General features: G+C 41.0%; 1 protein-coding gene across 2 annotated transcripts in view; it reads right to left on the bottom strand.

Annotated features, from left to right (window-relative positions):
• LOC124715014 (MLX-interacting protein) overlaps positions 1–27,929 on the bottom strand; it is a 377,416-nt gene that overhangs the window by 38,658 nt on the left and 310,829 nt on the right. For both annotated transcript variants that reach the window (XM_047243067.1, XM_047243069.1), the window contains 3 exons: positions 19,107–19,234; positions 17,060–17,183; positions 11,312–11,441 (listed from right to left, as the gene is read on the bottom strand). In XM_047243067.1, the coding sequence (XP_047099023.1) occupies positions 11,312–11,441; positions 17,060–17,183; positions 19,107–19,234 (382 nt within the window). The remainder of the gene's footprint in view (positions 1–11,311; positions 11,442–17,059; positions 17,184–19,106; positions 19,235–27,929) is intronic.

Here is a 27,929-nt window from a genome sequence, read left to right as displayed (position 1 = left end):
TGAACGAAGCATCCATCATCTGCAGCTCTTCCACATTTTGCTACAATTTTATAGTATTGTGTCTTCTCTGTATACAACATCACCCACAAAAAGCCTCATGGAACTTCTGACATTACCTACAATGTCATTTGTCTACATTGTGAAAAATAATGGTCATATAACACTCACTTGGAACACACCCAAAGTTACTTTTATTCCTAAAGAGTTCTCTCCATTCCGAATGACATGCTGTCTTCTGTTTGCTAGAAACTCTTCAACCCCAACACACAGTTGGTCTGATATTCTGTATGCTCATATTCTGTTAATTCGGCGGAAGTGCTGAACTGTATCAAATGCCTTCTGGAAGTCAAGGAACACGGCATCTACCTGGGTGACTGTCTACTGCTTTTTGGGTCTTAATGGAAAGAAAGCAAGCTGGGTTTCACACAACGTCTCCAGAAATAACATAATATGCATGCATAAAACTGGTCCCAAAGTCTATAGTTTCGCAGGTAAACCTGACAACCCTTCCTAAAAACGGAAATGACCAGTGCTTTTTTGCATATAGTTAACTATGCTTTGCTTCTCAAGAGACCTACTCTGTGTAGAATCAAACTGATAGATTCTTTTCTATCCCTTGATCGCTTAATTCAATATCTTTCACTCTGTTGTTTGTGTGGCTATTTAAAGGAGTGAACAGTTTTACAAAAATGAGTATTATATTTGGACAGTTCCATCCTCTGTTTTAATGCCATTATGGTCACCGGGCATTTGGATCAATATCTTTAATCTGTTTACTGATTTAACATATGATTGAAACTTCTTTGGATTTTCTGTGAAGTTAGTGTGTAGAATTTTACTGCTGAATTCGCTGAACACTTCACGATTAAATCTCCTTATGTCAATTTTGGCTTTGTTTAATTTTCATTTGTTTGTGATTCTTTGGCTACATTTAAATTTGCAGTGAAGCTCTCTTTGCTTTCATAGCAGCTTCATAATGTGGTTGTGGAATCGGGGTGTGTCTTTTCTGTCCACCACAATTTTGCTCAGCATGTAACTGTCTAAGGCATATTGTACAGTGCTCTTGAACTTTGTGAACATCCATGCTTGAGAGGAAATTTTCATGTAGAGCTATTAGGTAATCTGAAATCTGTCTCTTGTCGTTCTTGCTACACACAAAAATCTTTCTACCTTTCTTTGTATTCCTATTTACAGCGGTATTCAGTGATGTCATAATGACCTCATGATTATCAGTTCCCTGTCCTATGCTAACAAAGCCAAAAAGTTTGGTTCTGTTTGTTCCAGCAGGACTCTGATTTGATCTTCATGAGTCAGTTCTCTGATGAACTGCTCAAGGTAATTTTTTGGATAAAGCACTTACAATGATTTTACTCAATTCTCTGCCCCTACTACCCATCCTAATCACTTGAATCACCTACGCTGTAGCTGATAACTGACAATCTCCAGCTGAATTGTAACACAACCAGGAAATTTAGATGAATATTCTCCAAGTTTCCTCTCAGATGTTCTGTTATTACTGGTGCTGAGGCAGGGGATCTATTAAAGCATCTGATAACCATGTTTGAGCCACCTTTGACACTTATCTTCATCCAAATTACTTCACATTCTAACTCTTTAATAATTTCACTAGATATTATTGCTTATAAACTCACCTATCTTTGTGACATACATTCCAGTCTTGAGTTTAGAATTTCATGGCTACTGACATTTGGTTTCAGCTAGCTTTCTGTCCCAAGTAGTATGTGAACACTGTAACCATTTATAAGTGAAACTAGTTCTGGGACTTTCCCATAGACGCTCCTGTCACTAACTGATACTATAGTAACATTTCCTTTCACCAATCTGCTATGAAGAATGCTACCCTGTATGGACTCAGAACATGTCTTTTTGGGCCTGCGAAGGGATTTCTGTGCTAAAATCCCATATGTGGATGCCGCAAGTCTTCCACTACCTTGGTAACATCTCACTGGATGTAGTGCACACTTGATCCATTAAGGGAGAGGGGTCCAATGTTTCTCCATTGGATAGCACAAGTTGAGAAATCCGCCTTCACGATCAGCACAGAATAGTCTGAGCCTTTCACTCGGTTCCAAATCAGAGGACAGTAATTAGTTCTGGGAACTAGGGTACAAAATGATATCTCTGCTTCCACCTCATGGATGAGGCTAGCTGTCTTCAACAAATCAGCCAGCTACCTCAAGGAACCAAGGATGTCCTACGAACCCACGTGACAGGCACCATTTGCGCTGACATGAGCCTGATTTGCAACCAGGTGCAGTCACTACACACAAACAGTGCCAGCATAGCCTCCTCCACATCTTGGATGACACCCCCTGGCAAGCAAACAGAGTGGATACTGATCTTCTTTCCCAACCTGCCCAATATTTCAATGAGCCGCTCAAACACCGGCCTAACATTGGAGCTCCCACCAACACACAATCCCAACCTCTGTGCTTCTCTGCACCTCTCAAGAGCATAAGCCATGCTCCAAACATGTAAGACATACCATGCCAGCTCAGAAGTACTTTCAGCAGTGGGCAATACCTCAAAACTGTTCTTGAGGCATAAAGGAGCAGCCATACAGTCCGTATTAAGTTTGCCTTACACCCAGTCATTCATGATCCCAAGACTGTTCGCCAATCACCATCAGGCAAATTTGGGCCAGCAGAGACGTGTGGATCTGAAGGTGCAGTGGCAACAGAGTGGCACAATAGGCTCCAGCAATGCCAAAGCAACTGTCTCCGGTGCTCCAATGCTACTGCAGCTGAGGGCAGCAACCGGAAGCTTGTCAACCAGGGCCAACATAGCTTCCAGTTGTTTACATGCAGTGGGCAATTCCTAGCACGAGTAATGTAACACTAACCCAAGAAGTCCCTGGGTGCAATCTAAGTTCTGCTGCCATGCTACCTCTAACCTATAATACCAACGAAAGGCACTTCACACAAAGATAATGCACTAAAATTTACACCAAAAAACTTAATTAAGAGTAAGGTAGTAAACACTAGTCTACATGGTAAAATAAACAGGAACAGTTCACTTCTTCATAGAAGTACATGAAAAACACAGACTAAAATTAATTAATGTGTATTAGACAAACTGCTACAGCTTCAGGAGCGTCCTCTTGTCTCTGCAACTGCCACTACACTAGTCAAATCCCACATTATGTATAATTAGTCTTTGTTTATCTAACAAATTAGTGTGTGTATGACAGAAAGGAACTCAGAAATAAAACTACACTCACATGAAGATCGAAATTCTCCTACAACAGATGAGATATGAAAACCTAATAAGTTACAAGTGGCAGAGAAGGTATCTGCCAAATAAGAGAGGAAGGGAAGTTATCTTCATACTTCAGTACACATTAAATATATTTTCCACACAATATTTCACCTCTTATAAGTTTTGTCATCTGCAGTGAATGTACAGGGTGACACACGGGAGACGGACGGTTTTGAACTGCGTAGTACTGAGGGCATGGTGGTGGGAGGTGGTTGTGGTGGGGATAGCTCTGATCCACACAAGATGCCATTTCATTTACTCAGTCACTATGGAGGAGTGGGACTTGCAACGTCAAGTGTGTCTATGGCAGTTTCATGAAAAGTGGTGAGTCTATGATTGCTATGCAGCGACTGCGTAGTACTGAGGGCATGGTGGTGGGAGGTGGTTGTGGTGGGGATAGCTCTGATCCACACAAGATGCCATTTCATTTACTCAGTCACTGTGGAGGAGTGGGACTTGCAACGTCAAGTGTGTCTATGACAGTTTCGTGAAAAGTGGTGTATCTATGATTGCTATGCAGCGACTGTTTCGTGCGCGGTTTAATGTCAGTCACATGGAGCTGTTCCGAGCCGTAACATAACCCTCAGATGGGTGGAAAACTTCAGATCAACTGGAAACATACTGGATAAGAAGCATCCTGACCCTGAGAGGCAGAGTAACACCACCAGAAAGTGTATAAAGGGTAAGGCAAGCAGCAGTCAGAAGCCTAGGACGGTCAGCTAGATGTCATGCTAGTGAGTTACAAATCAATCGTGAATCGGTTAGATGAATTTTGCATTAAGAACTAAAATTCCATCCCTACAAAAAGCTCATTGCCCAACAACTAAAGGAAACTGATTTTGCTGTACAAGAAGACTTCGCTTACAGAATACAAGTGATTTTGGGATCGAATGAAAATGAAATTTTATTGATGAGTAGTTAAGCTCATTTTCATTTAAACAGGACCATGAATAAGCAAAACCTACGTTACTGGGCCCCAGAGCATCCTCTACACTCAGAAAAAGTAACAGTCTGGTGTGCTCTTGGCTCCGTTGGCATTATCGGATCTTTCTTTCCTTTTTTTTTTTTTTTTTTGTTGAAGAGAACAGGGCCACAGTTACTGTTAATTCGGTTCGTTACGTTCATTTGCTTGAAACATTCTTGAAACCAGAACAAAGAAGACGAAGAATCCCTTTAAAACGCGTTTGGTCCCAGCAGGATGGGGCAACATTGCACACCGCACACACTTCAATGACAGTTCTTAGACGCATGTTTCCTGGCCAGATTATCTCACGTTTTGGCAATGTTTCCTTGGCCTCCCAGGTCTCTCGACTTGTCAGTATGTGACTTTTTTCTGTGGGGGTACCTTAAGAACTATGTCTATAACCACAAATCACGAAATTTGGACGAGTTGAAGAATGCAATCATTCAAGAAATTGCTGCCATCCCTGCAGAGGTTTTAGTCCGTGTGATGGAGGATTTTGAGAAGAGACTTGAGTCCTGCATTTGAAATGATGGACATCACCTTGACAACATTATTTTTCACAAATAACTTTGTTAACTAAAATGGCAAATAATGAGTTTTGATTTTGTGTAAATAAACATGCATTAATTTTAAAGTTGGCTGAGTATTATTTCATTAAAAACCGTCCACCTCCCATGTGTCACCCTGTATATGCCCAGATGCTGCCAAGTTAAGCAGATAGTTTTTTGGATATGTCCTCCACAATGGCCTCATGGACTGTTGTTCCTCTCAACCCAGTTCTTCGTCATAATGTTTGTATCACAGTGACAGTGCCTTTTGCAATATTTATCCTGTGCACTTTACTGTCACTACCTACACCTGCTGCATCACCAAAATGATTTCTCTCACCAGTGGGAGATGGCTTATCAGCTTATGCACAGCCAAACAAAGGCACACAATCGATGCCAGTAACACAGTGTCCTCTAAATTACAAGGAAACAGAATGGCTTGCCAGTACTTACCATCAGAAGGCAATTTCTAAGTAGAAACCACTCTTCTAGCTTTCGACTGTTAGTTCCTTCCTGCAGGGGAAAAGAGAGAGAGATTGGGAAAAATCAGAAAGCATGGCAATGTCACTCACACAAACATATCGTCACATTTTGCCACCTTCCTTAAGTTTACATCTGCTGACATATCTTCCCTTTTCCTTTTTACCCTTTCCCTCTTGCCAGTCTTGGTAGCATTTCTTGTTTATTTACTCAATAACTTATTCTGTCACTTTTTTATCTTCATGTGTTTTGCTCTCTCTCACTGGTATTCCCCAGCCCCTTCTCTTCCACTTATTCCAAAATACATCTCATCTCTGGTTTGAAGATGGCACAGCATTTCTCTCTCCCCCTGACCCCCTCATCATACTAAAAATGGGTGGAACCCCCTCAACATATGTGCTGAATGACCTGCTCCTCCTTTCTAACCTTCCCCAACACATTCCTCTATCCTCCTTAAGTAAGCAACTAACAGTCTTGAAGGCTAGGCTAGTTTATTTATTTTTACACGTTTCCACTGACAACACTTAAAAATTTCATCTTTAGTGTTTGTGTTCTCTCTGTACTTTTACAGTTTTCTCAAACTATTTTTCCTTTTGATAAACAGTATCTTGTTGCAGACAATGCTCTGTAAAACAAATGCCGTGGCTATAGTGCATTCTTGACCAACTGTGGAACTTGCAATTCTGTTGAGCACTGTGTGTAACGCAGTGGTGGGAATTTGTTCTACAACACACTCAATTCCAACAACCAACCTGGTTTGAACTTAACATTTATTATTACTATTATTGCCTGCATCCTTTGCATGGTGATTATGTTTAATTTAATGCTTATGAGCTTGTACAGGGTGGTCAGAAACAGTCTGAAAAGATTTCAAGGCTGTTCCTGGGGAGGTTGTGCTGAGAAATAATTCTTAAGAAAAAAATTTGGTATGTTGCACCTTTTCCAAATTATTTAGTAGGGAAGATAGCCAATTAGGTAGTCATGTGCGCAAACTCAAGCAGCTACCCAGAGGTGGTGTTGCTAAACGTGCTTTCATTTGGTTTCTTAAAACTGAACAAGAGAGTAATACAAAAATTGCACATGGGACGGTAGTAAGGATTGAAACTGAACCAATGCTGACAGTTTGGTGCACTATCACCTATGCTATGAGAACAACTGACATTAATTGTATTGGCAGGCTGCTTGCATTTACAGGCATGATGACCAAATTGACTGGCTTCAGTGCTAAATAACTTGGAAACTGCGCAATGGATCGAATGTTTTTCTCAACAATTACTTCTCAGCCCAACATCCACTGCAATACCTTACAATATTTTCAGACTGTTTTTGGCCACAAACTATAATGACTATTCAATGCAGAAAACACATAAAAGGAATAACAGAGGGCATAGTGATAAAGGCATTTACACTATATTGACAATGAAGTTACTGGGCATACAGCTAGTGTTCTAAAAGATGGGAGGAAGAAATTAGACGCAACAACCAACAGAAGTAATTTAGGGAAAGCAGACTAAACATAAAACAGGTTGACCTGATTTAGAGTAAAGAAATAATCCTCCCAAACGAGGAACCACTGTTCACATTGTGTTGTCTTATTCTGAAGCAGAAAAGTGTTTATTTTGAAAATATTTGATAAAAAAAGCTCTAACACAACTTTTGTTACTAAATACATGTATCTCAACTGTAACATAATGAAAGCCAGTATCCAGCGGGAGAGAAACAAGTCTGTAGGTATTTTTTGAAACTTAGGAAAACCTGTATTAGAATGACACGGATGTGCTTCCGGAAGCCATGACGAGTATAGGATGCTGGTTTTGGCTGGTTATCTGATCTAGTAAGGACTGACAGTCTTGCCTGTGAAATGTAGGCAGAGCTCATCATCTGTAGCATCATCAACAGGACTGATGGCAGATGATTGGTACAGAGCCCAGTGAAGCATCTGAATCAGAGGCTCAGGCAGTTCTGTGACTGTGCAGGCTGTAGATTCCTTGACATGTGCTATAGTGCAGTGGGGTTCCAGGTTCTGCTTCATATGTCAAAGGTCCACTACACTCAGGTAACAACTACGAAAGTAGCAGGGGCTGTGAAGAATGAACTGGGCAGTTTTTTAAGTTAGGTGGTCTTGGGAAAATACAGAAAGGGCTTCAGTCTCAAAGGATGCAGGACAAACACAGGATGAGGGTGGACACAGCAACACTCAGTACTGTAGTTGTAAATCATCGTAGCTGTGTTGGATAAGAATCAAAGTTCCAAGTGCTAATAGAAAGCACTGAAGCTGACTAAAGCTGGGGACAAACTCAGCTGAAATTCTTACAAAATGACCTAATTGTGTTCAGAAAGGATAAGCTAAATATCACTGGTGGTGGACTGCTTGTTGCTATTAAGAGTTAGTTTATATGAAATTGCGGTAGATAGTTCCTGTGAGTTAGTATGGGTAGGATTCATACTTGAGAACCAGAATAAATTAGCAATTGGTTTCTTTTACCAATACTCTAACTCAGATAATACAGATTTTGAATAGTTAAAAAAAAGCTTGAGTCTCATTTCAAATAGGTACTCCACTCATACAATTATAGTTGGTGGTGACTTCAACCTATCCAGAACACATTGGTGAAAATACATGGTTAAAATTGGCAGTAGGTATAAATAATCATCCGAAATCCTACTGAATGCATTCTCAAAAAATTATTTTGAACAATTAGCTCAGGAGCTCACCCTAAGTGTAAATGGTTGCAAAAATATACCTGACTTCTTAGCAACAAATAACCCTGAGCAAATAGGAAGCACCAAGATGGATACAGGGGTTACTGACCACAAGGTTGTTGTAGCGAGGATGAATACCACAAAAAATAAATAGAAAACACATCTATTTTAAAAAGTATATAAAAATTTGCTTGACACCTTCCCAAGAGACAGTCTGCATTCCTTCCAAACTAACTACGTAAGTGTTGGCCAGATGTCGCTTAAATATAAAGGAATAGTATTGGCAGCAACTAAGAGATTTATATTGAATAAGTTAATAAAAGATGGCACTGATCCCCCATGGTACACAAAACAGGTCAGAACACTGTCAAAGAAGCAATGAAAAAAGAATGCCAAACTTAAAAGAATGTAAAATCTCAAATGATTGGTGATGTTTTACTGACACTCAAAACTTAGTGTGGATTTCAATGTGGGATGTTTTTAATAGCTTTTACAACAAAACTCTGTCTCGAAATTTTACAGAAAATCTGAAGACCTTCTGGTCTTATGCAAAGTATACTACGTGATACCGATGTTGACATTACCGACAACAGTGCCAATAAAGTGGAGTTACAAAACAAAGTTTTATAAAACCCCTTTGCCAAAGAAGATGGTGTAAATATTCGAGAATCTGAATCAGGAACAGCTATCAACATGAGTAACTTAGAAGTAGATATCCTTGGCATAGTGAAGCAGCTTAAACTGCTTAATAAAGGCATCTTATGGTATAGATTATGTACCAATTAAGTTCCTTTCAGAGTATACTGATACAATACTTCCATACTTGTAAACATATACATCTGCTCACTAGACGAAAGATCCATACCTAAATACCACAAAATTGCACAAGACAAACCAATCCTCAAGAAAGGAATTAAGAATAATCCGATGAATTACAGACCCTTATTGCTGATGTTTATTTGCAGCAGAACTGTGGAACATACACTGTGTTCAAATGTTACCTCAAAGAAAACTGCCTACTGCCATATAGTCTGCAAGGATTAAAAAAATATCATTCTTGTGAAACACAACTATATATACACAAAAAGTGGTTAGTGCTACTGGCTGGGATCTCAAACTGATTTCATATTTCTAAATTTCCAGAGGGCTTTTGATTCTGTTCCTTAAAAGCGACTTCTAATCAAATTGTGAGCCTATGAGGAGAGGGGGGAGGGGACTGTCTCAGTTGTGCAAAAGGATTTGTGATTCACTGTCATCAGAAAGGTCACAGTTTGTAGTAATCGAAGTGTTATAGGTCCTCTGTTTTTCTAATCCCTATAAACGATTTAGGAGATAATCTCAGCAGTCCTCGCAGACTGTTTCCAGACAATGCTGTCATTTACCTTTGAGAAAAGTCTTCAGCAAATTAAAACCAATGGCAAAATGACCCGAGGCACAGTATCTGCATGGTGTGAAAAGTGACAATTGTCTCTAAATAAGGAGAAGTCATCCACATAAATGCTAAAAGAAATCAGTTAAATTTCAGTTTCATCATAAATTACACAAGTCTAAAGGCTGTCAGTTCCACTATATACCTAGTAATTAGAATTACAAACAACTTAAAAGATAATGGTGTGGGGAAGCCATACCAAGACTGTGTTTTATCAGCAGAACATGTAAAAGATGCAACATGTCAACTAAAGATACTGCCTACACTACACTTGTCCATCCTCTGGTAGAGTACAGCTGTGAAGTATGAGGTCCTTACCAGACAGGATTGACGGAGGAGATCAAAAAAGTCCAAAGAAGAGCAGATGATTTTGTACTATTGTGAAACTTGGGACAGTGTCTCTTGGACATGATAACCGAGGTGGGTGGCAATCACTGAAGCTGTTTGATAGTGGAACAGTAGAGAAATAGTCAGTAGGTGATTTAATAAACCTTCTGCCAAGTACTTAAGTGCCGTGATCAGTCATGTTGATGTACATGAAAGGAGATGAAACAATACTTGATATGTAATAGGCTAGTAGACTGTCATGAAATATCTTACAAAGTTACCAAGTTTATCCAATAACCTTATGTTACAACACCTATACTCCTGTTTTATTTGATAACAACGCATTTTGTGCTAAAAAACTGGCATAACATGAAATATTAACTTTGAAAACAGGCAATGTACCGTATTTACCTGAATATAAGACGACCCTCAATTTTAAAGAGGATGCTTCAGAAAAAATTATTTTTTTAACATACTCTGACTAATCAAAATTAAAAACTTTTACTGCTGAAGGGGTTTTACCTAAAAAGTTTATAAAGTGTCTATTTAAACTTATGTCATTTATTCACTGTCTACATTATACAAAGAGTGATAAAATAAACAAAACAAAATGATTTACATTAATTTTTAACTTTACTGTCTTTTTTGTTCCTGTCATCTGTGGTATCACTATTTTTAATCATCATCATCATCATCATCATCATCATCATTCTAGCAGGACAGCTGTGAAACTTATATCTTCATTGTCACAAATACTTGGCCATTTCTGAGATTGTGGTTACAGTAGGATCTGAGAACATGACTTTTTTTCCTGAACATGCAGCAGATTTCACTTCAATATTAATGTGAGAAATTTACATCATCTCTGGCTTCCAAACATATCGTCTGTCTGCCACTCTCTCATTGGCTGTGTTAGAACCCTATCATTCCTGTTATACCTCACGATGAGCGTCGACAACATTGCCGCACAAAATACATAAGTAGGCCACTGGCCATAACCTAGACTTTTAGTATCTGTTGCAGAAATCTATGCTACTGTTGAGTATTTGTCCAATTTTGAAGTCAGTTCGATTCTGAGTACAAATGGATTCAGGCAAACTGCAGTTTAAACATGGTAGCTATTCCTAAAAAAGGTACAGCACATTCCTGTAGTTGGCAGCATGATAAAATATTCTACCAAGTTACCACTCCCTTCCCTGCATCCATTGTAGTTCTCAACTAAGCTGCCAAATGTCACACGATTGTGTGACCGAGGTGAATACTGCACTGAACGAATCAGCTATTCAGGAAATGTTGAGCCTATTTGAACAAAAGCATTGTTTGCTAAGCCCTGCGCTTTGGAATTCTTAAAAATAAAGTTGTACAAAACCTCAAAAGTCAAAGCTTTACCTGTAAGTGCAGGATGGCCTCTATATTAATCTCTTAAACGATGTAAAATCATTGACCCCAGCAGTTATAGTTTAGTTTGTGAATATAAGATGACCCATATTTTTCAAAAGATGAATTTGGAAAAAACCTTGTGTTATAATCAGGTAAATATGATAATAGGCAGTAGAAAATTCCATGCTTGTGTGTACGTACCTGGTCGGAGTTCAACAAGAGAACAGTGCTGCTCAACCCATAATAAGGTGGAGCGGTATAAATCATCAAGGCTTGCAGTGCTCACAGCTGCTGTATATGATGACAAAAGCGGTTCAAATAATATGCTAAACTGAATATGTGTTAAAGTAAAATACTATAATCCCAAACAAATAATCTGAAACATGTTTAATTTTAACAACTGCTAAAGAATGAGTGAGAAACAGTAAGTGAACAATGGGTCAGAATTAGAAAATATACGCTACAGAATATTAAATAAGGAATTGTAATAAAGAATTGTTGGCAAAAGAAAACTTTAGAAAGAAGATCCTATGAGATAAAACCCGACCCATCAGAATTTGCTAAGCAACTGGAAAGGAGAATGTCTGAACTTAAGTCTTACAATAATTACAATATTTATATATATTTTCAAAGGAAGGCTAGAATAGTCTTATATATTTACTACAGCAGATGTTAGTAGGATGAAAAGTATTGAGAAAATGGATTCATTCCTGTAAAGTAAGTAAAAATGGGATTTCCCCTCCATGGCAAAAATATAGTTGGTCAATAGCAACTAGAGATGTCACCCAATATGCAAGGGAGCATTTAAAATCAAAACAAGAAAAAACAAAGGTACACAAAATTTATGAGGAAGAACAATTACTCAGATAGAAGACTGAGGCCACTGCCAGGAAATCATTAGAAATTTAAAGGTGATGCATAATCAAGAAAGAAGGGAACACAAACAAAAATAAGACTGACAACATATGGAGGGGAAAAATGGAAGTGGCAGGAGGAAGTAAAACATAGTACTGATTTTGCAAATTAAATTTTTTGTGCCTGCCAAGGATCAAATACAAAAATAATGGAATCTGCCTTGTTGTCAACTTCTTACCTCTTGAGCCTTTTCAGTTTTGTTGTTTTTTAAAAACCTCCTTTAGGTGCCTTGCCAGGAGTCAAGATCACACTGAAAACTCTACAGAAGCAGAAGCAGACAATCTGGAGCTGAAGAATAATCATACAATCTTGCAGCAGTCATGTGCACATCTCCTCCTCATACTACAGGCCTCGTGACAAACTCTGAATTCTGAAACAATGACTGTTAAAAAAAGTAAAGCAAAGTCTGTGGTGCTAGCACATGGCTGGGCTATTGGCCTATCTGTAGGGAGACTGCAGCCTTTCTTTGCTGTGGTACTAGGAGATACAGGGTGGCAGGTAAATTGTCTTGGTTGCCTTTTACGCACAAGAAAACACCTAGTACACATTTAATACCAGGTTGAGTGGATCTGAAACCATACTGGAGGGACTTGAACAAGAAAAATCCCCACTCCTATCTGGGATTGAACTCAGGAGCTCCAAGGCCAAAGTCTAACACCTACGTGCTAAAGACCATGGCCACAAAGTGAATGTTACTGGTGGCAAAAGCTATAACCACTAATGGTAACAAAATTAGCAACCAAGTTTCTGTGAGATATATGAGGTTTGTTTTTTAAGTAAGGTCCGTATTGTTGTAGACACTAGTAGATCGCGCGTATACCGCAACGAGCACGTGCGTCATGTACCAGCATGCCTCGGGAACAACTGTGCTCAGTTTCAGCTCTGTAGCTAACCTGTACGGTTCTGTTCTATGCTTTCTAAATGTTTAAGACTGTCAACTCAACCGCCACGTGTGAGGTTTGTTCAGTGATATGGTTTTTGTCAGCAAGGAACCTGTCTGCTGCAGAAATTCATCAACATATTTGCAAAGTGTACGGTGATACTGTTATGAGTGAAAGCAAAGTGCAGAAGTGGGTACGAGAATTCAAAGCTGGCCGCGACAACGTCCATGACGAGGACTGGTCCGGTCGCCCTTCTTTGATTACAGACGATTTGGTGGCTTCAGTTGAAACGAGGGTTCGTGAGAACAGGCGCTTCACAATAACAGGTCTCTCAAACGAATTTCCTGATGTGTCGAGATCAGTGCTTTACAACACTGTTTCTGAACACCTAAAGTTTAGGAAACTGTGCTTCTGTTGGCTCCTGAAACTCCTAACAGAGGACCACAAAAACCAAAGAAATGAAGTTCTTGACTTGTTGTCATGAAGAAGGTGACGGCTTCTTGAGTCAGATCGTGACTGGAGACAAAACAAGGATTTCGCATATTATGCCCAAGTCGAAGCAACAGAGCATGGAATGGAGACACAGAGCATGGAATGGACACACACACACACACACACACGCACACGCACACGCACACGCACACTTGCCTGTAAAGGTGAAGGCCAAACAGACTCTGCCCCAGCACAAAATCATGGCGTCGGTGTTTTGGGATAGGCATGGCGTCTTGTTGGTCAACTTCATGCAACAAGGAACCACTATTAATGCAGAAGCTACGCAGAGCGATTCAAAACAAAGATGTGGCATGCTGACAAAGGGAATTGTCTTTCTCCATGACAATGCAAGACCACACACTGCAGGTCAGACCCACAATTTATTGGACAGTTTTGGCTGGGAAGTTTTAGACCACCCACCCTACAGTCTTGATCTTGCACCGAGTGATTACCATCTGTTCCTCCACCTCGAAGAACACCTCACTGGCAACCGTTACAATTACGACGAAGATGTGAAAATGGCAGTGAAGTCTTGGTTACTGGAGCAGGCGTCAAGTTTTTATGAAGAGGGTATTTTAAAATTGGTTGAGAGGTATGATAAGTGTTTCAACAAACTTGGTAACTATGTCGAAAAGTAGAGTGAAATATGTACTTTCTGAAAATAAATTTACTTTTATGAAATAACCTTTCATTGTATACTTATGTTCAAATGGACCTTACTTAAAAAACACGCCTCGTATATGCATTGTTTAAAACATTGAGTATTGCAAGAAGAGGTAGTCTCCATCACTTAAAGCTCTATTTTACAGAAAATCAGCCATAGAAGAGTATGTGTTGGATTTCAAATTATTTCTTTTTGCACACGTTATTCTGAACAGAGTTCATGTTGGCGGCACATAAAAATGTATTTAAAAAGTCTTGCTACTAGCTTAGTTTTGTGCACATGTGAGAATAGTTTTTATGTTGACAGAATAGTTATATTCTTGGGATGCTATACAAGTGTTTTGTGCCACACCAAAGAGGAAACCATGATAATGAGCCAAAAATGTTTTCAATCCCCAAAGTCAACGGTCTTCACTGGAAATGGGCAGCAACCATGCAACGAGGTAATTTTAAAGTAAGACAAAATTTGAAGGTAAGCTGAGCATTTTGTCATTCTTTCATACTGTCCCAAAATATATGTGTTTCATATTAGGGATCCAAAGGCACTTGCTGGCTGCTGAACCCATCCTCATAACCTTTCTCAGCTCATACTTGTCTGAGGTCTACTGCACAATGTTTTTGAATTTTATCTTTTTTTCATATCCTCAGAATGAATGTACAATGGTACCTAACCAGAAACTGCAGAAAAGGGCATTGCAAGTTCCCTACTTATGTCACACTTGTAGCATGCCCCACTGTATACACTTTGCACCTGTCATGAAATATGGTAATATGGCCTAGACTTGTGATCAGCAACTACAATAAGGAAGCCCAGTTACCATGTTCACTTCACTTTTTTGTTGTTTTCACTGTGTGTCTGTTACATGTTACTCATAAGTTCATTGCTGTCTACTACTAGTCACAGTTACAATGCAATACAGCTGCCTACCAGGTTCAACAATTATGGGCCACATTCAGATTTACAATAATGGAACATGAAGTGGCTAATATACAAAACTGTATTTGTCAATTTTTATTTGATTTTTGTAGATCCAAATATGGCACCTAATGGCCCAAGGCAGTAATCAATTCTATTGGCTCAAGTCAGTAATCAATTGTACTGCATCACAACTTTGACTGTAATGAGTACTCAATTATATATTTCCAATGGCTGATTTTCTGTTGATACAAATTGTACCACTGTTGTTATTATGGAAGTTTACATTAATATCTGGATGTTCCAGAGGTTAGTAATTACTTGATAGTTGAAAACATTAAGCATCACATTTGCACCTGCTTTAGAATTTAGTGGTATCGCATACATTATTCAGCCAAATCTTTTGAATCAATTGTTGGCTATTAATTCCCTTACATCATACCACATTTGCTCACGTAATAAATGTTTCCTACCTCATAAACAGATATTTTCTTTCACATTCACTGCATTAACTTTCTGGACTGACTCAGAAGGACAGACAAATACAAAAGTAAGAAGATCTACTTACTTCTTGGATCACAGGTATGTAACAGAAACAAGTCTTATGTGTGCTCTAATCGAATTGTTGTCAAAAGACAAACATATTTTTGCTAATATAGTTTCATTATACATTCTTCTTGTGTCATTACATAAAGTAACATGTACCGTCAAACGGGGTGATTTTGGACACCGGGATGAATTCGGACAGTATGGCTTATTTGCTCTTTGCTACTGCATAGAAACAAAGAGTTACTTATTTTAACTTCCATGCGCCAGTTATTTTAAGCGCAAGATTGCATTTATCGCTTTCCACAACTTTTATTTTGCGTCAATTGTTTCCCTAGGTGAATAGCTGATGAACAGTCTCTGTGTTAAAAATCCATGCATTATCGTAAAGTGGAAACTTTCTACTGTTGTGCCGAGCGGGAAGTTATTGTAACCATAACTGTCAACGCGCTCAGCAGCTAACAGCATTGAGACAATTTCTGTACAAGTCTGTCGAGTTTCTCATGCAAGGTTATAAAATAACGACGGTTTTTGTAAAACTGTGTACTGTGTGGGGTGATTTCGGACAATGCCAAGAATGTGTAAGAGCAGGAGAGGTGCTACAGTACGGTGTAATTATGACCCAGAACTTTTAGATAAAGCTGTTCGTGCTATTCATAGTGGTAAATTATCGTACAGAAAAGCATGTGATTTGTATGGTATACCTAAATCAACCCTACAAAATAAAGTGCAGGAAGCACATCCGAAAAAAATGGGAGGATAGCCAGTGCCAAATAAAGAAGAAATGGTGAAGCAAGGTATTTTGAGGGCTGCACATTGGGGATTTCCTTTCACTATATTGGATATTAGATATTTAGTTAAAGGCTAACTTGATAAATCTAGCAAAAAAGAGAAGAAATTTCATAATATCTTGCCAGGAGAAGAATGAGTGCATTTATTCCTCAAACGACACTCAGAATATTAAATGAGCTTGAGCAGAAGTGAACAAAGAGACTGTTTGTTTAAATTATTGCAAAGTAAAAACTTATCTGTAATATATAAAATCCATTATATCATTCCATATCACTTATTCATAATAAAGGGCTCCCTTAAAATGTGTACAATGTCACCAAAATCAAATAAAAAGCATGTAGAATTTGAAAAAAAAATGCAGTAACTGTCTGAATTCACCCTCTATATACTGTGATTTCAGACAGAGATTTAAAAACAAACATGTGTCCGAAATCACCCCAATCCATGGGGTGACTTCAGACACTTTATTTAACTGTCTCAGATAAATGTACCTACATATATACTTTCTGGTTCTGGGATATTTTATTCGTTACACATATACCCTACCACTTCCATAACAATTAATTTAATCTAACAATATATACGAAAGTTACAATCAAAATAATGACAAAACCGTCCGAAATCACCTTGTATGACGGTACTTTGAACAATTTACAAGAACTAATTTGTTCACGAATCTACTTAAGTTTAGGATTAAGAATAATAAACTACTTAATCGACATACAAGAATGTCTGAAAGGATACGATCCAGAACTTCCAGTTCTCTAGTGTCCTGATACGAACATATTCATCAAACATTTCTTTCATTTTACTGGTTCGTTGCCGTGAGACAGGCGCTCCAGTAGCTGGAAGCAGTGCCTGACAATTGCTGTAACAAATAATTTATCCAATGACCCTAAAAAAATGGTTTTATATCCTTGAGATGCTTCCCCTGTGCCAAAAAGCACGTTCGCGCCCTCACACACACACACACACACACACACACACACACACACACACACACAAACACAGAGAGAGAGAGAGAGAGAGAGAGAGAGAGAGAGAGAGAGAGAGAGAGAGCACTGAATGCCCACTTAACCACACAACAAAAATTATTTCAAGGAAATTATGTTTACTAATTTCTAGAAATAGTTGAAAATAATGAGATAGTAGTTAAAATATTAGATCTCCATACATTATAATTTCTAGGACTTTTAGAGGGGAGTGAGTACAAAATATTTTGAATAGGAACCCATGTCCAATGGTTTCAATTCAGATGTGTAACACATCCATGTCTGTCAAGGGAAAGAGAAAAATCTCAAGAGCTTCTTGTCCTGGTATGCCAATAGGGTAAACAGGATGACATGTACTATGTCAGACAGTCACCTGATGTGGGGGCGTATGTAAAGTTTAATTTACAGGACTCCTGTAGAGGCAGAGGAAGATCTGCTGGCACGAATTCTGGCTGCTGCACTAGAAACTGAAGAGACACCAGGTGGGATGGAGAGTTTGTACCAGAATGTGCTTCCTAGGTAAGATGTCTGCCACAACGCTGGTGTTCGCCACATCGAGATGCTGTTGTAGTGCATCAGTACTGTTCTGTACATACAGTATGCTGGGTCCTTTTTTGTTCTGGAATAATGTACACATGTAATGTTTAATTGTTTACACAAACAAATGTGCTTAATTGATAAATGAATGTTTCGTTATGTTTTCTTTCAAACTGTTACCAAATACTTGTACTGTATCATGTCTAATTCAGTTTCTCAAGCAAAAGTGGACAAGTTACACATCTGAATTGAAACCATTGTACAACAGAAACAATTAGTTTCCAGACATGGGTTCCTATTCAAAATATTATGTACTAATCCCCTCTAGAAGCCCTAGAAGCTGGTAACTGGAATTTCCAAACACCCAGTATTTATTTTTTTCAACAACTCAGTTAACAAAATCAATAATAGGAATGAGAAAATCTATGAAGACATAATAGCACTTACTTAGGTACAAAAATATATCTTATTGTTCAGAAACAAACATTTTCAATCACTTGTCAGCAAACCATGAAAAGATCAGGTATTAATGAAGCACCATGTAAGCTACATCTCAAGAATGCGTTGGCAGCCAGTTCCCTCATTACTGAATAACTAGTTAACAGAATTTATTGTAGGGACATAAGAACACAAGTGGTAGCCAATTTCCCCCTACCAAATAACTTTCAAGCAGAATTTATTATCCGCACAATTTAAAGTGCAGAAAAATGATAGGTATACGCAATTGCTATAAACTGTCTGTTTATTAAGCTTGCTCTCTGGGCTTGGTTACTACAGTTTAGGATTTAAGTTATTTATTTTCATATGTATATGTATATATTCACATGCTTATGGGTATTTGCTGTATTAATTATATATTTATATATACGATTTATATTTATATACAGTCAAAAGCAACTAAGCATAATATTTCTTTTTTCCTAGCATGTTGTAATTAGAAAGTAAATTTTATTCTGTCTGTTCAAAGTTCTTGGATTTCTTACAACTAAACTTTAAAGATTCAAAGCACATTAGGAGCACTACTGAAAAGCTGAAGAAAAAGCTGAGGAACAGCACCTCTGAAGTTCTACCTTGAACCATCACCAACTAGCATTTTCAGGTGGACTTTCTAAAGTAGGCACGAATGCTGCACACACTGGTGGCTAGTACCCTTACAATTTTCTAAGTAAGGTTAAGAACTAAGCATTTGGTTTCAAAATGGAAGTTTTATTTTTCTTGGAGGGTAATGGAAATTTCAAAAATAAAATGTTCTGGAGTCATACCTAATTGATGCATTGAGGCACTCTATTTCCTGGCGGAGACTCAGCATCTCCTCTCGCAGCTGATCCCGTTCAGCTCTCAGCTGTTGGATGTATTCAGCACCTTTCTGCAACATTGCTGCCTTACTAAGCTGTGAACACCATCAACAAAGAAAACTCAAGAAACATTTCACCATTACATCTGCGTGACACTATTGACAACATGTTTACTTCTTAGTAATTTCTAGTTATACAAAAGTGAAATGAGATACATCACTACCTTTTCAGAACTACTGACACTTTTGTATTTGTAGCAAATAATTAAATTGCAAGAAGAAAGCCACATTTTTTGTTTACCGAATTTCTCACATGGCAAGTAAAGTTAAAACTGTATTGCTATTCAGCACACTCAATATCAGTGACAGCCTGCTGACTTTTAAACTATATTCTGGAGACTAGAAATCTACTCTGTACGAATCAGCACGAGTTTCAAAAAAGACGATCGTGTGAAACCCAGCTTGCGCTATTCGTCCAAGAGACTCAAGAGGGCCATAGGTAGATGCCGTGTTTCTTGACTTCCGCAAGATGTTTGATACAGTTCCCCATAGTCGTTTAATGAACAAAGTAAGAGCATACGGACTATCAGATCAATTGTGCGATTGGATTGAAGAGTTCCTAGATAGCAGAACACAGCATGTCATTCTCAACGGAGAGAAGTCTTCAGAAGTAAGAGTGATTTCAGAAGTGCCGCAGGGAGTGTCATAGGACCGTTGCTATTCACAATATATATAAATGACCTTGTGGATAACATAGGAAGTTCACTGAGGCTTTTTGCGGATGATGCTGTAGTATATCAAGAGGTTGTAACAATTGAAAATTGTACTGAAATGCAGGAGGATCTGCAACGAATTGACACATGGTGCAGGGAATGGCAACTGAATCTCAATGTAGACAAGTGTAATGTGCCGCAAATCCATAGAAGGAAAGATCCTTTATCATTTAGCTACAATATAGCACCTCAGCAACTGGAAGCAGTTAATTCCACAAATTCTTTGGGAGTAGGCATTAGGAGTGACTCAAAACGGAATGACCATATAAAATTAATCATCGGTAAAGCAGATGCCAACTGAGATTCATTGGAAGAACCCTAAGGAAATGCAGTCCGAAAACAATGGAAGTAGGTTACAGTACACTTGTTCGCCCACTGCTTGACTACTGTTCACCGGTGTGGGATCCGTACCAAATAGGGTTGATAGAAGAGATAGAGAAGATCCAACGGAGAGAGATGATAGATAAACTCCAGTGGAAGACTCTGCAAGAGAGATGCTCAGTAACTCGATACGGTATTTTGTTGAAGTTTCGAGAACATACCTTCACCGAGGAGTCAAGCAGTATATTTCTCCCTCCCACGTATATCTTGCGAAGAGACCATGAGGATAAAATCAGAGAGATTAGAGCCCACACAGAGGCATACCGACAATCTTTCTTTCCACAAACAATATGAGACTGGAATAGAAGGGAGAACCGATAGAGGTACTCAAGGTACCCTCCACCACACACCGTCAGGTGGCTTGCTGAGTTTGGATGTGGATGTAAATGTAGATACTGTGCTGCTCCTTGATGACACTTGCAAGCAGGAAAGAGGGCAGTGCTTGCTCCTCAAGGTGTTAACAGTGGTGCACTGGCAAGAGGACAGTCCGTTTCTGTCCTGAGCAACAGCAACTTGGCAGTGTGTGGCACTCTTGCTCTGGGCAGATTAAGCAGCAATGATGTGGTGGACGACTGGGGCTCGCTGTGGATCTGCATGTAGACAGACGGGAGGAGCAAGTGATTGCTTCCTGGGCTGGATACTGTACTCAGCCCATTGCTTATGAATTGCTGCAGTGGCTGTATTGAGTGACAGGAGCTATCTGTCAACTGCACAGTGCTGCTACAATTGAGTTAAACCTTTTTTTTTTGTATATTTGTTTGTGGTATTCTTCCAAGATCCTTTCTGGCAGTAGTCAATTTTATCACCACACTAAGTGTTGCTAATTTTAAGATTTAATGCACATACATAAAAAAATCTATTAACAACTGGTGGCAGGAGAATAGTTTTCCTATAGGTCTACATTACATTTTCAAACATTGGTTATTTTTGTTGATATAATTTTAAAAATTGGCACAGGTTATTGAGAATAATCTATTATAAGGTATTTCCAATTTAATTCATTAGTGTTTCTTAAGTCAGTTTTAAGTTGTTTGTGTTTTTAAATTGCTGAAGTTCTAGTTGAGAGGTTTGTCTTGTAAATAAAGTTGTCTAATGGTACACCAAATATGGTTGGTCACAATCAAACCCCATATTGACTAGATGGCCTGTTAAATACTGGTAAATATTTGTAGTAACTCTATTGGCCTATTACAAAAATGAAATAAACTGATCTGACCGATAGATTCTTCACAGTTAACTGATGATGTCTTTGGCATGACAACACAAAACCATAAATTTCTCTTCATGTGCCAGAGGAAACAGAAATTCCATTGTTAGGTTCAGCGTATCTGCTGTATGGCCCATAAACAGAAGCATTCGATCTACACATCCTTGGACCCTTCAAGTTTTTGAGGTAAGAATAATGAAACGTCCATGGTTCAGTGAGTAGGACATTGCTTTGTTTTTATTTGAGTATACTGGCCTACATTGCTCTCCCTCATATTTTGACTAAAAATGTGTGAAAGGAATTACTATGCTTATTGTGTTTAATCAAGAAATAAATAGTTTACTTCAGCTCTATAAATGTTTCTGGAAATATCACAAAGGAACTTTATTGACAAACACAGTAATGTATAATAATATAGTCTCTCTCTCTCTCTCTCTCTCTCTCTCTCTCTCTCACACACACACACACACACACACACACACACATTGTGCTACACGAAAACACAATGCTGGGACTCAAAGTTCTGCAGGTAAAAAAAAACTGAATGTGGGAGGAACAGGCAGAAAGTGCATGGGATAAAAATTTAACATGCAGGCACTGGCCATGGTGAGGTTGTGCAGCACATGATGATGATGATGATGATGATGATGACGACGATGATTATGAGGAGTTGGTTGGGAGGAGATGACAGAAAAGAGGAAGGCGAGGCTTTGGGGAAGAGAAAGTGGTGGCAAAATGGGTGAACTTATGGTTCTGGGGCAAGGAGAGGGTAGGTGTGGGGCAAGGGATTAATGTAGACTGATATCAGGAAGATTATGGGAGAGAAGGATGTCTTGCCAGGGTAACTCCTATCTATGAGTTCAGAAAAGCAGCTGCTAGGTGGAAGGATCCAGTGCTCAACAGCGTGTTCCACAGCCTGATGGTCAATTCTGTTCTTAGCCACAGTTCGTCAGTGGCCATTCATTTTGATGGACAGTCGGTTGGTGGTCATGTACACATAAAATACTTTGAAGAAATTGCAGCAGAGCTGGTAATGTCTTGGCTGCTTTCACACGCGGCCCCTACCTTTGATGAGATGGGATGGGATAAGTGTTGTGACTCGCCGATCATTCAAAGCGCCGCCGCGCAATTACGCGTGTCCTCTACGTGCGGCGCTGTCTGCCAGCCATGCAGCAGCTGCGCCACCTAAGCGGCCAGCCGAGCAGCGGCCACTAGACTGGGACTCAGTGCTTATTCGAATGCTAACGTGTACACATGTCTTGCTTGTCAACTTACTCTGCGACTTATATGTGTTGTGTCATTCTGAAATATACTTGTTAAACTTGACGTTATAACAATTGGCGACGAGGTAGTGGATTTTTCCTTCTCACCATTGACCCACAGGGTTCCATGGCTACTGTCGAGCAACTTTTGCAAAATCTCCTTGAACAGCAAACGCTTCTAACAGCGGCGGTTCGCGATTTCGTTGCGGCGTCAAATGCGGGGCGTTTCTCGTCGTTGGCTGTACCTCCTTTTCCTCCTTACGACGAGACAGCGGAAGACTGGTCTGATTATGAAAAATGTCTTCGACAGCACTTCTTGGCATTTCATGTCACGTACGAACAACCATGTAAGTCTCAGTTCCTTTCCTGGATTTCACCTCAAATGTATCGGTTGTTGTCGCAATTGGCTCCTTTGAAGGATCCTGCATCTTTGTCCTTTGCTGAAATGTGCTCACTTCTGTCTGTCTATTTTCAAAAGCAAACGCATGTGGTAGCCTCTAGTGTTGCCCTTTATCGTTGTCAAAAACAGCCACATCAATCCTATCGTGCTTGGGCTACTGAACTTCACGGCCTCAGTCGAAAGTGTCAATTTGTTACTGACGTTCACAAAGAACCCTATGCCGATTCCATGGTACGGGATGCTATTATCCGGTCGGCGCCCGACAAAGAAGTTCGGCAACGTGCCCTTCAGTTGGCGAATCCAAGTCTAGATGAAGTTCTCTCCATTGCGCAGTCTTTTGAAATTTCTCGCGCCGCTGGGGCGCAAATAGAGGCATGGGGTGATGTCGGGGAAATATAACCTCTGTGCGCTGTTTGACGACGCGTGCGGCGCGTCCCCACCGGCCGATGTGACCGCAGTGCGCTCCCACGCGCAGCCTCGGCCTAGCCGTAAACAACCCGCTAAGAAACTGCAGCAAAACCCCCGGCAACTTCCTTCATGTCCGCGGTGTTTTACGAAACATTCACGCGAGGATTGTCCCCAACGTTGGGCTGTGTGTCACAATTGCAAAAAGAAAGGTCATGTGTCTTCCGTTTGCAAATCCGACCGCATACATGATGTTCATGAACATGACGCTGATTCTGATTCTGTGTAGTCTGTCAATTGCACTTCTTCCCTTTCAGGGAAGTTATTCCTCACTGTCCAAATCCTTGGTCGAGATGTTTGCATGCAAGTGGATACCGGTTCTGCTGCCACTATAATTAATTCTCAGATGTATCTTCAGTTGGGTTCTCCACTTCTGTCACCTGTCACTCAGCAATTACGGATGTTCAATAAACAGAAGATTTCTCTCTTGGGACAGTTTAATGCTGAGGTATCTTACAAATCCGTCATTCACACTGTTCCCATATTTGTGGTAGACCAGAGCAACGCAGAAAATCTTTTTGGTTTCGATGCCTTTCGCGTTTTTGGGTTCTCCATAGATGACTCTGTCAATATTGTCTCTGATGCTATTCCTTGTTGACGACATTTTCATCCCTTTTTTCTTCTGGTTTAGGCCGTGCAAACGATTTTGAAGCTCATATAACGCTCAAACCCACTGCTCGGCCTAAGTTTTTTCAGGCTCGGCCCATTCCTGTGGCCCTTCGTGATCGGGTAAAACGGGAGTTGGATCGTCTCACTACTTCAGGGGTCTTGCTTCCTGTCACTTCCAGTGAGTGGTCCTCTCCTGTCGTCGTTGCTAAGCCCAATGGTGATATTCGTCTCTGTAGCAATTTCAAAGCCACTGTAAATGCTCAATGCCTCATCGACACTTACCCTATGCCCCGTCCTGAAGAACTGTTCACTAAACTTGCTGGAGACCAATATTTTTCTAAAATTGACCTGTCAGAAGCTTATCATCAACTTCCTCTCGACGCTGCTTCCCGGCAGTTTCTGGTCCTTAACACGCCTTTCGGCCTCTATCAATACCAATGCTTGCCATTCGGGGTTGCTAGCACCCCTGCTCTCTTTCAGCGATTCTCGGAACAATTATTGCTCCCTGTCCCTGGGTGTATCAATTAGATGGACGACATTGTTGTCACTGGCTCCACCACTGAAGAACATCTTCAAAATCTCCGCACACTTTTTCATGTCTTACAGACTGCCGGTCTTAAGTGTAATCTTCAGAAATCACAATTTTTTCAGGCATCTATTACGCACTTGGGGTTTCAACTCTCTCGGGATGGTATTCGTCTGCTTCAGCAAACTGTCACTGCGATTGATGCCCTTCCTCGCCCTACATCTGTTAAGGAACTGCAGGCCTTCTTGGGGAAAATAGCATACTATAACAAGTTTTTACCGTCTGCGGCTTCGGTGGCTCAGCCATTGCATCGCCTGTTGCATAAAAACGTGCCTTTTCACTGGTCCGCGTCATGCAATGCGGCTTTCCAGAAATTGAAGACTATGCTGAAACAGGCCCCGTGCCTGGCTACTTATCGACCTGGCCAACACCTTGTTCTTGCCACAGACGCCTCTCAATACGGGGTCGGTGCAGTCCTTGCCCACCGTTTTTCTGACGGTTCGGAACAACCCATTGCTTATGCCTCCAAAACGCTCATGGATGCCCAACAAATTGAAAAAGAAGCATTGGTCATTATTTATGCTCTTCATAAGTTTGGTGTTTTTCCCTATGGCTCCAAATTTCATCTTGTTATGGATCACAAACCACTTGTTTCCTTGTTTCATCCATCAACGTCACTTCCCGACAAGGCTGCACACCGCCTCCAGCATTGGGCTCTTTACTTGTCTCGTTTCAATTATGAGATTCATTTCCGGCCAACGGCTCAACATGCAAATGCTGATGCTCTGTCTCGCCTTCCCATGGGTCCTGATCAGGCATTCGATAGGGACGAACTTTTGTATTTCCACCTGGATGTTGCCGAGCAGTGGCTTGTGGACGGGTTCCCCATCACTGGGGACAGGCTGGTGGCTGCTACGAGTTCTGACCCTACCCTCTCCTGGGTTTTACACTGTATTCAGAAGGATTGGCCAGATCGCCTGTCCGCTAAGACTTCTGATCCGTTGCGGAACTACTACGCTTTGCGCTACCGCCTCACGGCTAGGGATGGTGTTATCCTCCTCTCCACTGACAATGCTTCGTCGCATGTTGTGGTACCTGCGTCTTTGCGTGCTTCGGTCTTGCGCCTCCTTCACCAAGGGCACTGGGGTGTGTCTCACACAAAATCTCTGGCGCGCCGTCATGTGTAGTGGCCTGCCATCGACTCTGAAATAGCACACATGGTCACTGCTTGCGGCCCTTGTGCGTCACAGGCCACTGCCCCGAAGTCATCTTTGTCATTGTGGCCTTCGCCTGAGAAGCCCTGGGAGCGCATTCATGCTAACTTTGTGGGACCCTTTTTAGGTACATATTGGCTCCTTGTAATTGACGCCTACTCTAACTTTCCATTCATTGTCCGTTGCACGTCGCCTACCACCGTGGCAACCACCAGTGCTCTCGCCCACATTTTTTCTTTGGAAGGCCTTCCCTCTACTCTTGTTACTGATAATGGTCCTCAATTTGCCTCTTCCGAATTTGCGGATTTTTGTGCTCGTCACAGCGTTATGCATGTCACGGCCCCGCCATTCCATCCACAATCCAGCGGTGAGGCTGAACGACTGGTCCGCACATTTAAGGCTCAGATGCGGAAACTTCTGACTTCTTCTGCTGCTGATGATGCGCTTCTCCAGTTTCTGGCGTCTTACCTTTTCACCCCCATCGGCGACCACAGCCCGGCTGAGCTCTTACATGGCCGACAGCCCCGCACGCCACTTCATCTTCTGCGGCCTCCCACCTCACGGCCGCAGGTGCCTTCCCTTGGCCGGTTCACCGCTGACGACCTCGTCTGGGTACGGGGATATGGCAGGCGGCCAAAATGGAGCCCGGGCCACATCTTAAGATACCGTGGCAGACGCCTGTATGAAATCCAGATGGACACGGGTGTTGCAGTGCGTCATTCGGACCAGCTTCGGCCAGCAACGCCTGTTCCAAATGCCGCTACACCACTTTTGGCTCTACCTGACGCTCGGGATCTTGGCATCTCTCAATACTCACAACGCAACCCTCTCACCATCATCGCGATGCCAGCACAAGAACGGACACCACCAGGAGATGTGCCCATGCAGGAACCAGATGACCATCCTCTGTCAGAGCAAATCTACTCGCCTCCTCCTCCAATGGATGCCGACACATCACCCATGTCTCCTGTCATATCAACTGGACTTGCTGCAACAGGCAGATTGGTGCAGGGGGCCCCAGCAGACTCGACCCCTACGTCTCCTGTCATCTTGACCCGTTATCATTGGGGACACTTCCGTCCGTACGGGAAGCCTCCTCCTCGAGACTTTACGGTGAGTCAAACAACGCCTATGGACGTTAGCCATCTCCAGGACACCTCCATCAAGACCAGTGCAACAATTTCAAAGGGGGAAAAGTGTTGTGACTCGCCGATCATTCAAAGCACCGCCGCGCAATTACGCGCGTCCTCTACGTGCGGCGCTGTCTGCCAGCCATGCAGCAGCTGTGCCACCTATGCGGCCAGCCGAGCAGCGGCTGCTAGACTGGGACTCAGTGCTTATTCGAATGCAAACGTGTACACATGTCTTGCTTGTCAACTTACTCTGTGGCTTATATGTGTTGTGTCGTTCTGAAATATATTTGTTAAACTTGACGTTATAACAATAAGCCTGTAGTGTGACTGGGATAGTATGGGTTGGGTGAGTGAATCGAACGGGTACTGCACCTAGGTTTCCCACAGGGATATGACCAATGTGGCAACGGGTTGAGGGTGGTGTGGCATCAGGGTGGAACGAGGGTATTGTGTAGATTGGGTGTGTAGAGTGGAATACCACTTTAGGAGGGGTGGGAAGAATTGTGGGTGTGTTTCATTTCTGGGCTCGATCACAGATAGTTAAAGCCCTGGTGGAGGATATCGTTCAATTGTTCCAATTCCAGATGACATAAAGTGATGTGGGAGTTGTTCCTTTGCAGCTGGTTCTTGGAGACGGGAGGGTTACTGAATGGAAAATCTGTCTGTGGACTAGACTTGGGGGCTGGTGCCTATCTGTGAAGGTCTTAGTGAAACCTTCAGCATAAAGGGCATGGGAATTGTCTTCACTGTAGATGCACTTTCCACGGATGGCCACCAATATGGCAGTGATTTTTTGGTGTGGATGGGGCAACAGCTGTTAA

The sequence above is a fragment of the Schistocerca piceifrons genome, chromosome 1 (genome assembly GCF_021461385.2).
Source record: "Schistocerca piceifrons isolate TAMUIC-IGC-003096 chromosome 1, iqSchPice1.1, whole genome shotgun sequence".
Lineage (NCBI taxonomy): Eukaryota > Metazoa > Arthropoda > Insecta > Orthoptera > Acrididae > Schistocerca > Schistocerca piceifrons.
This window is presented reverse-complemented; position numbering and strand designations above follow the sequence as displayed.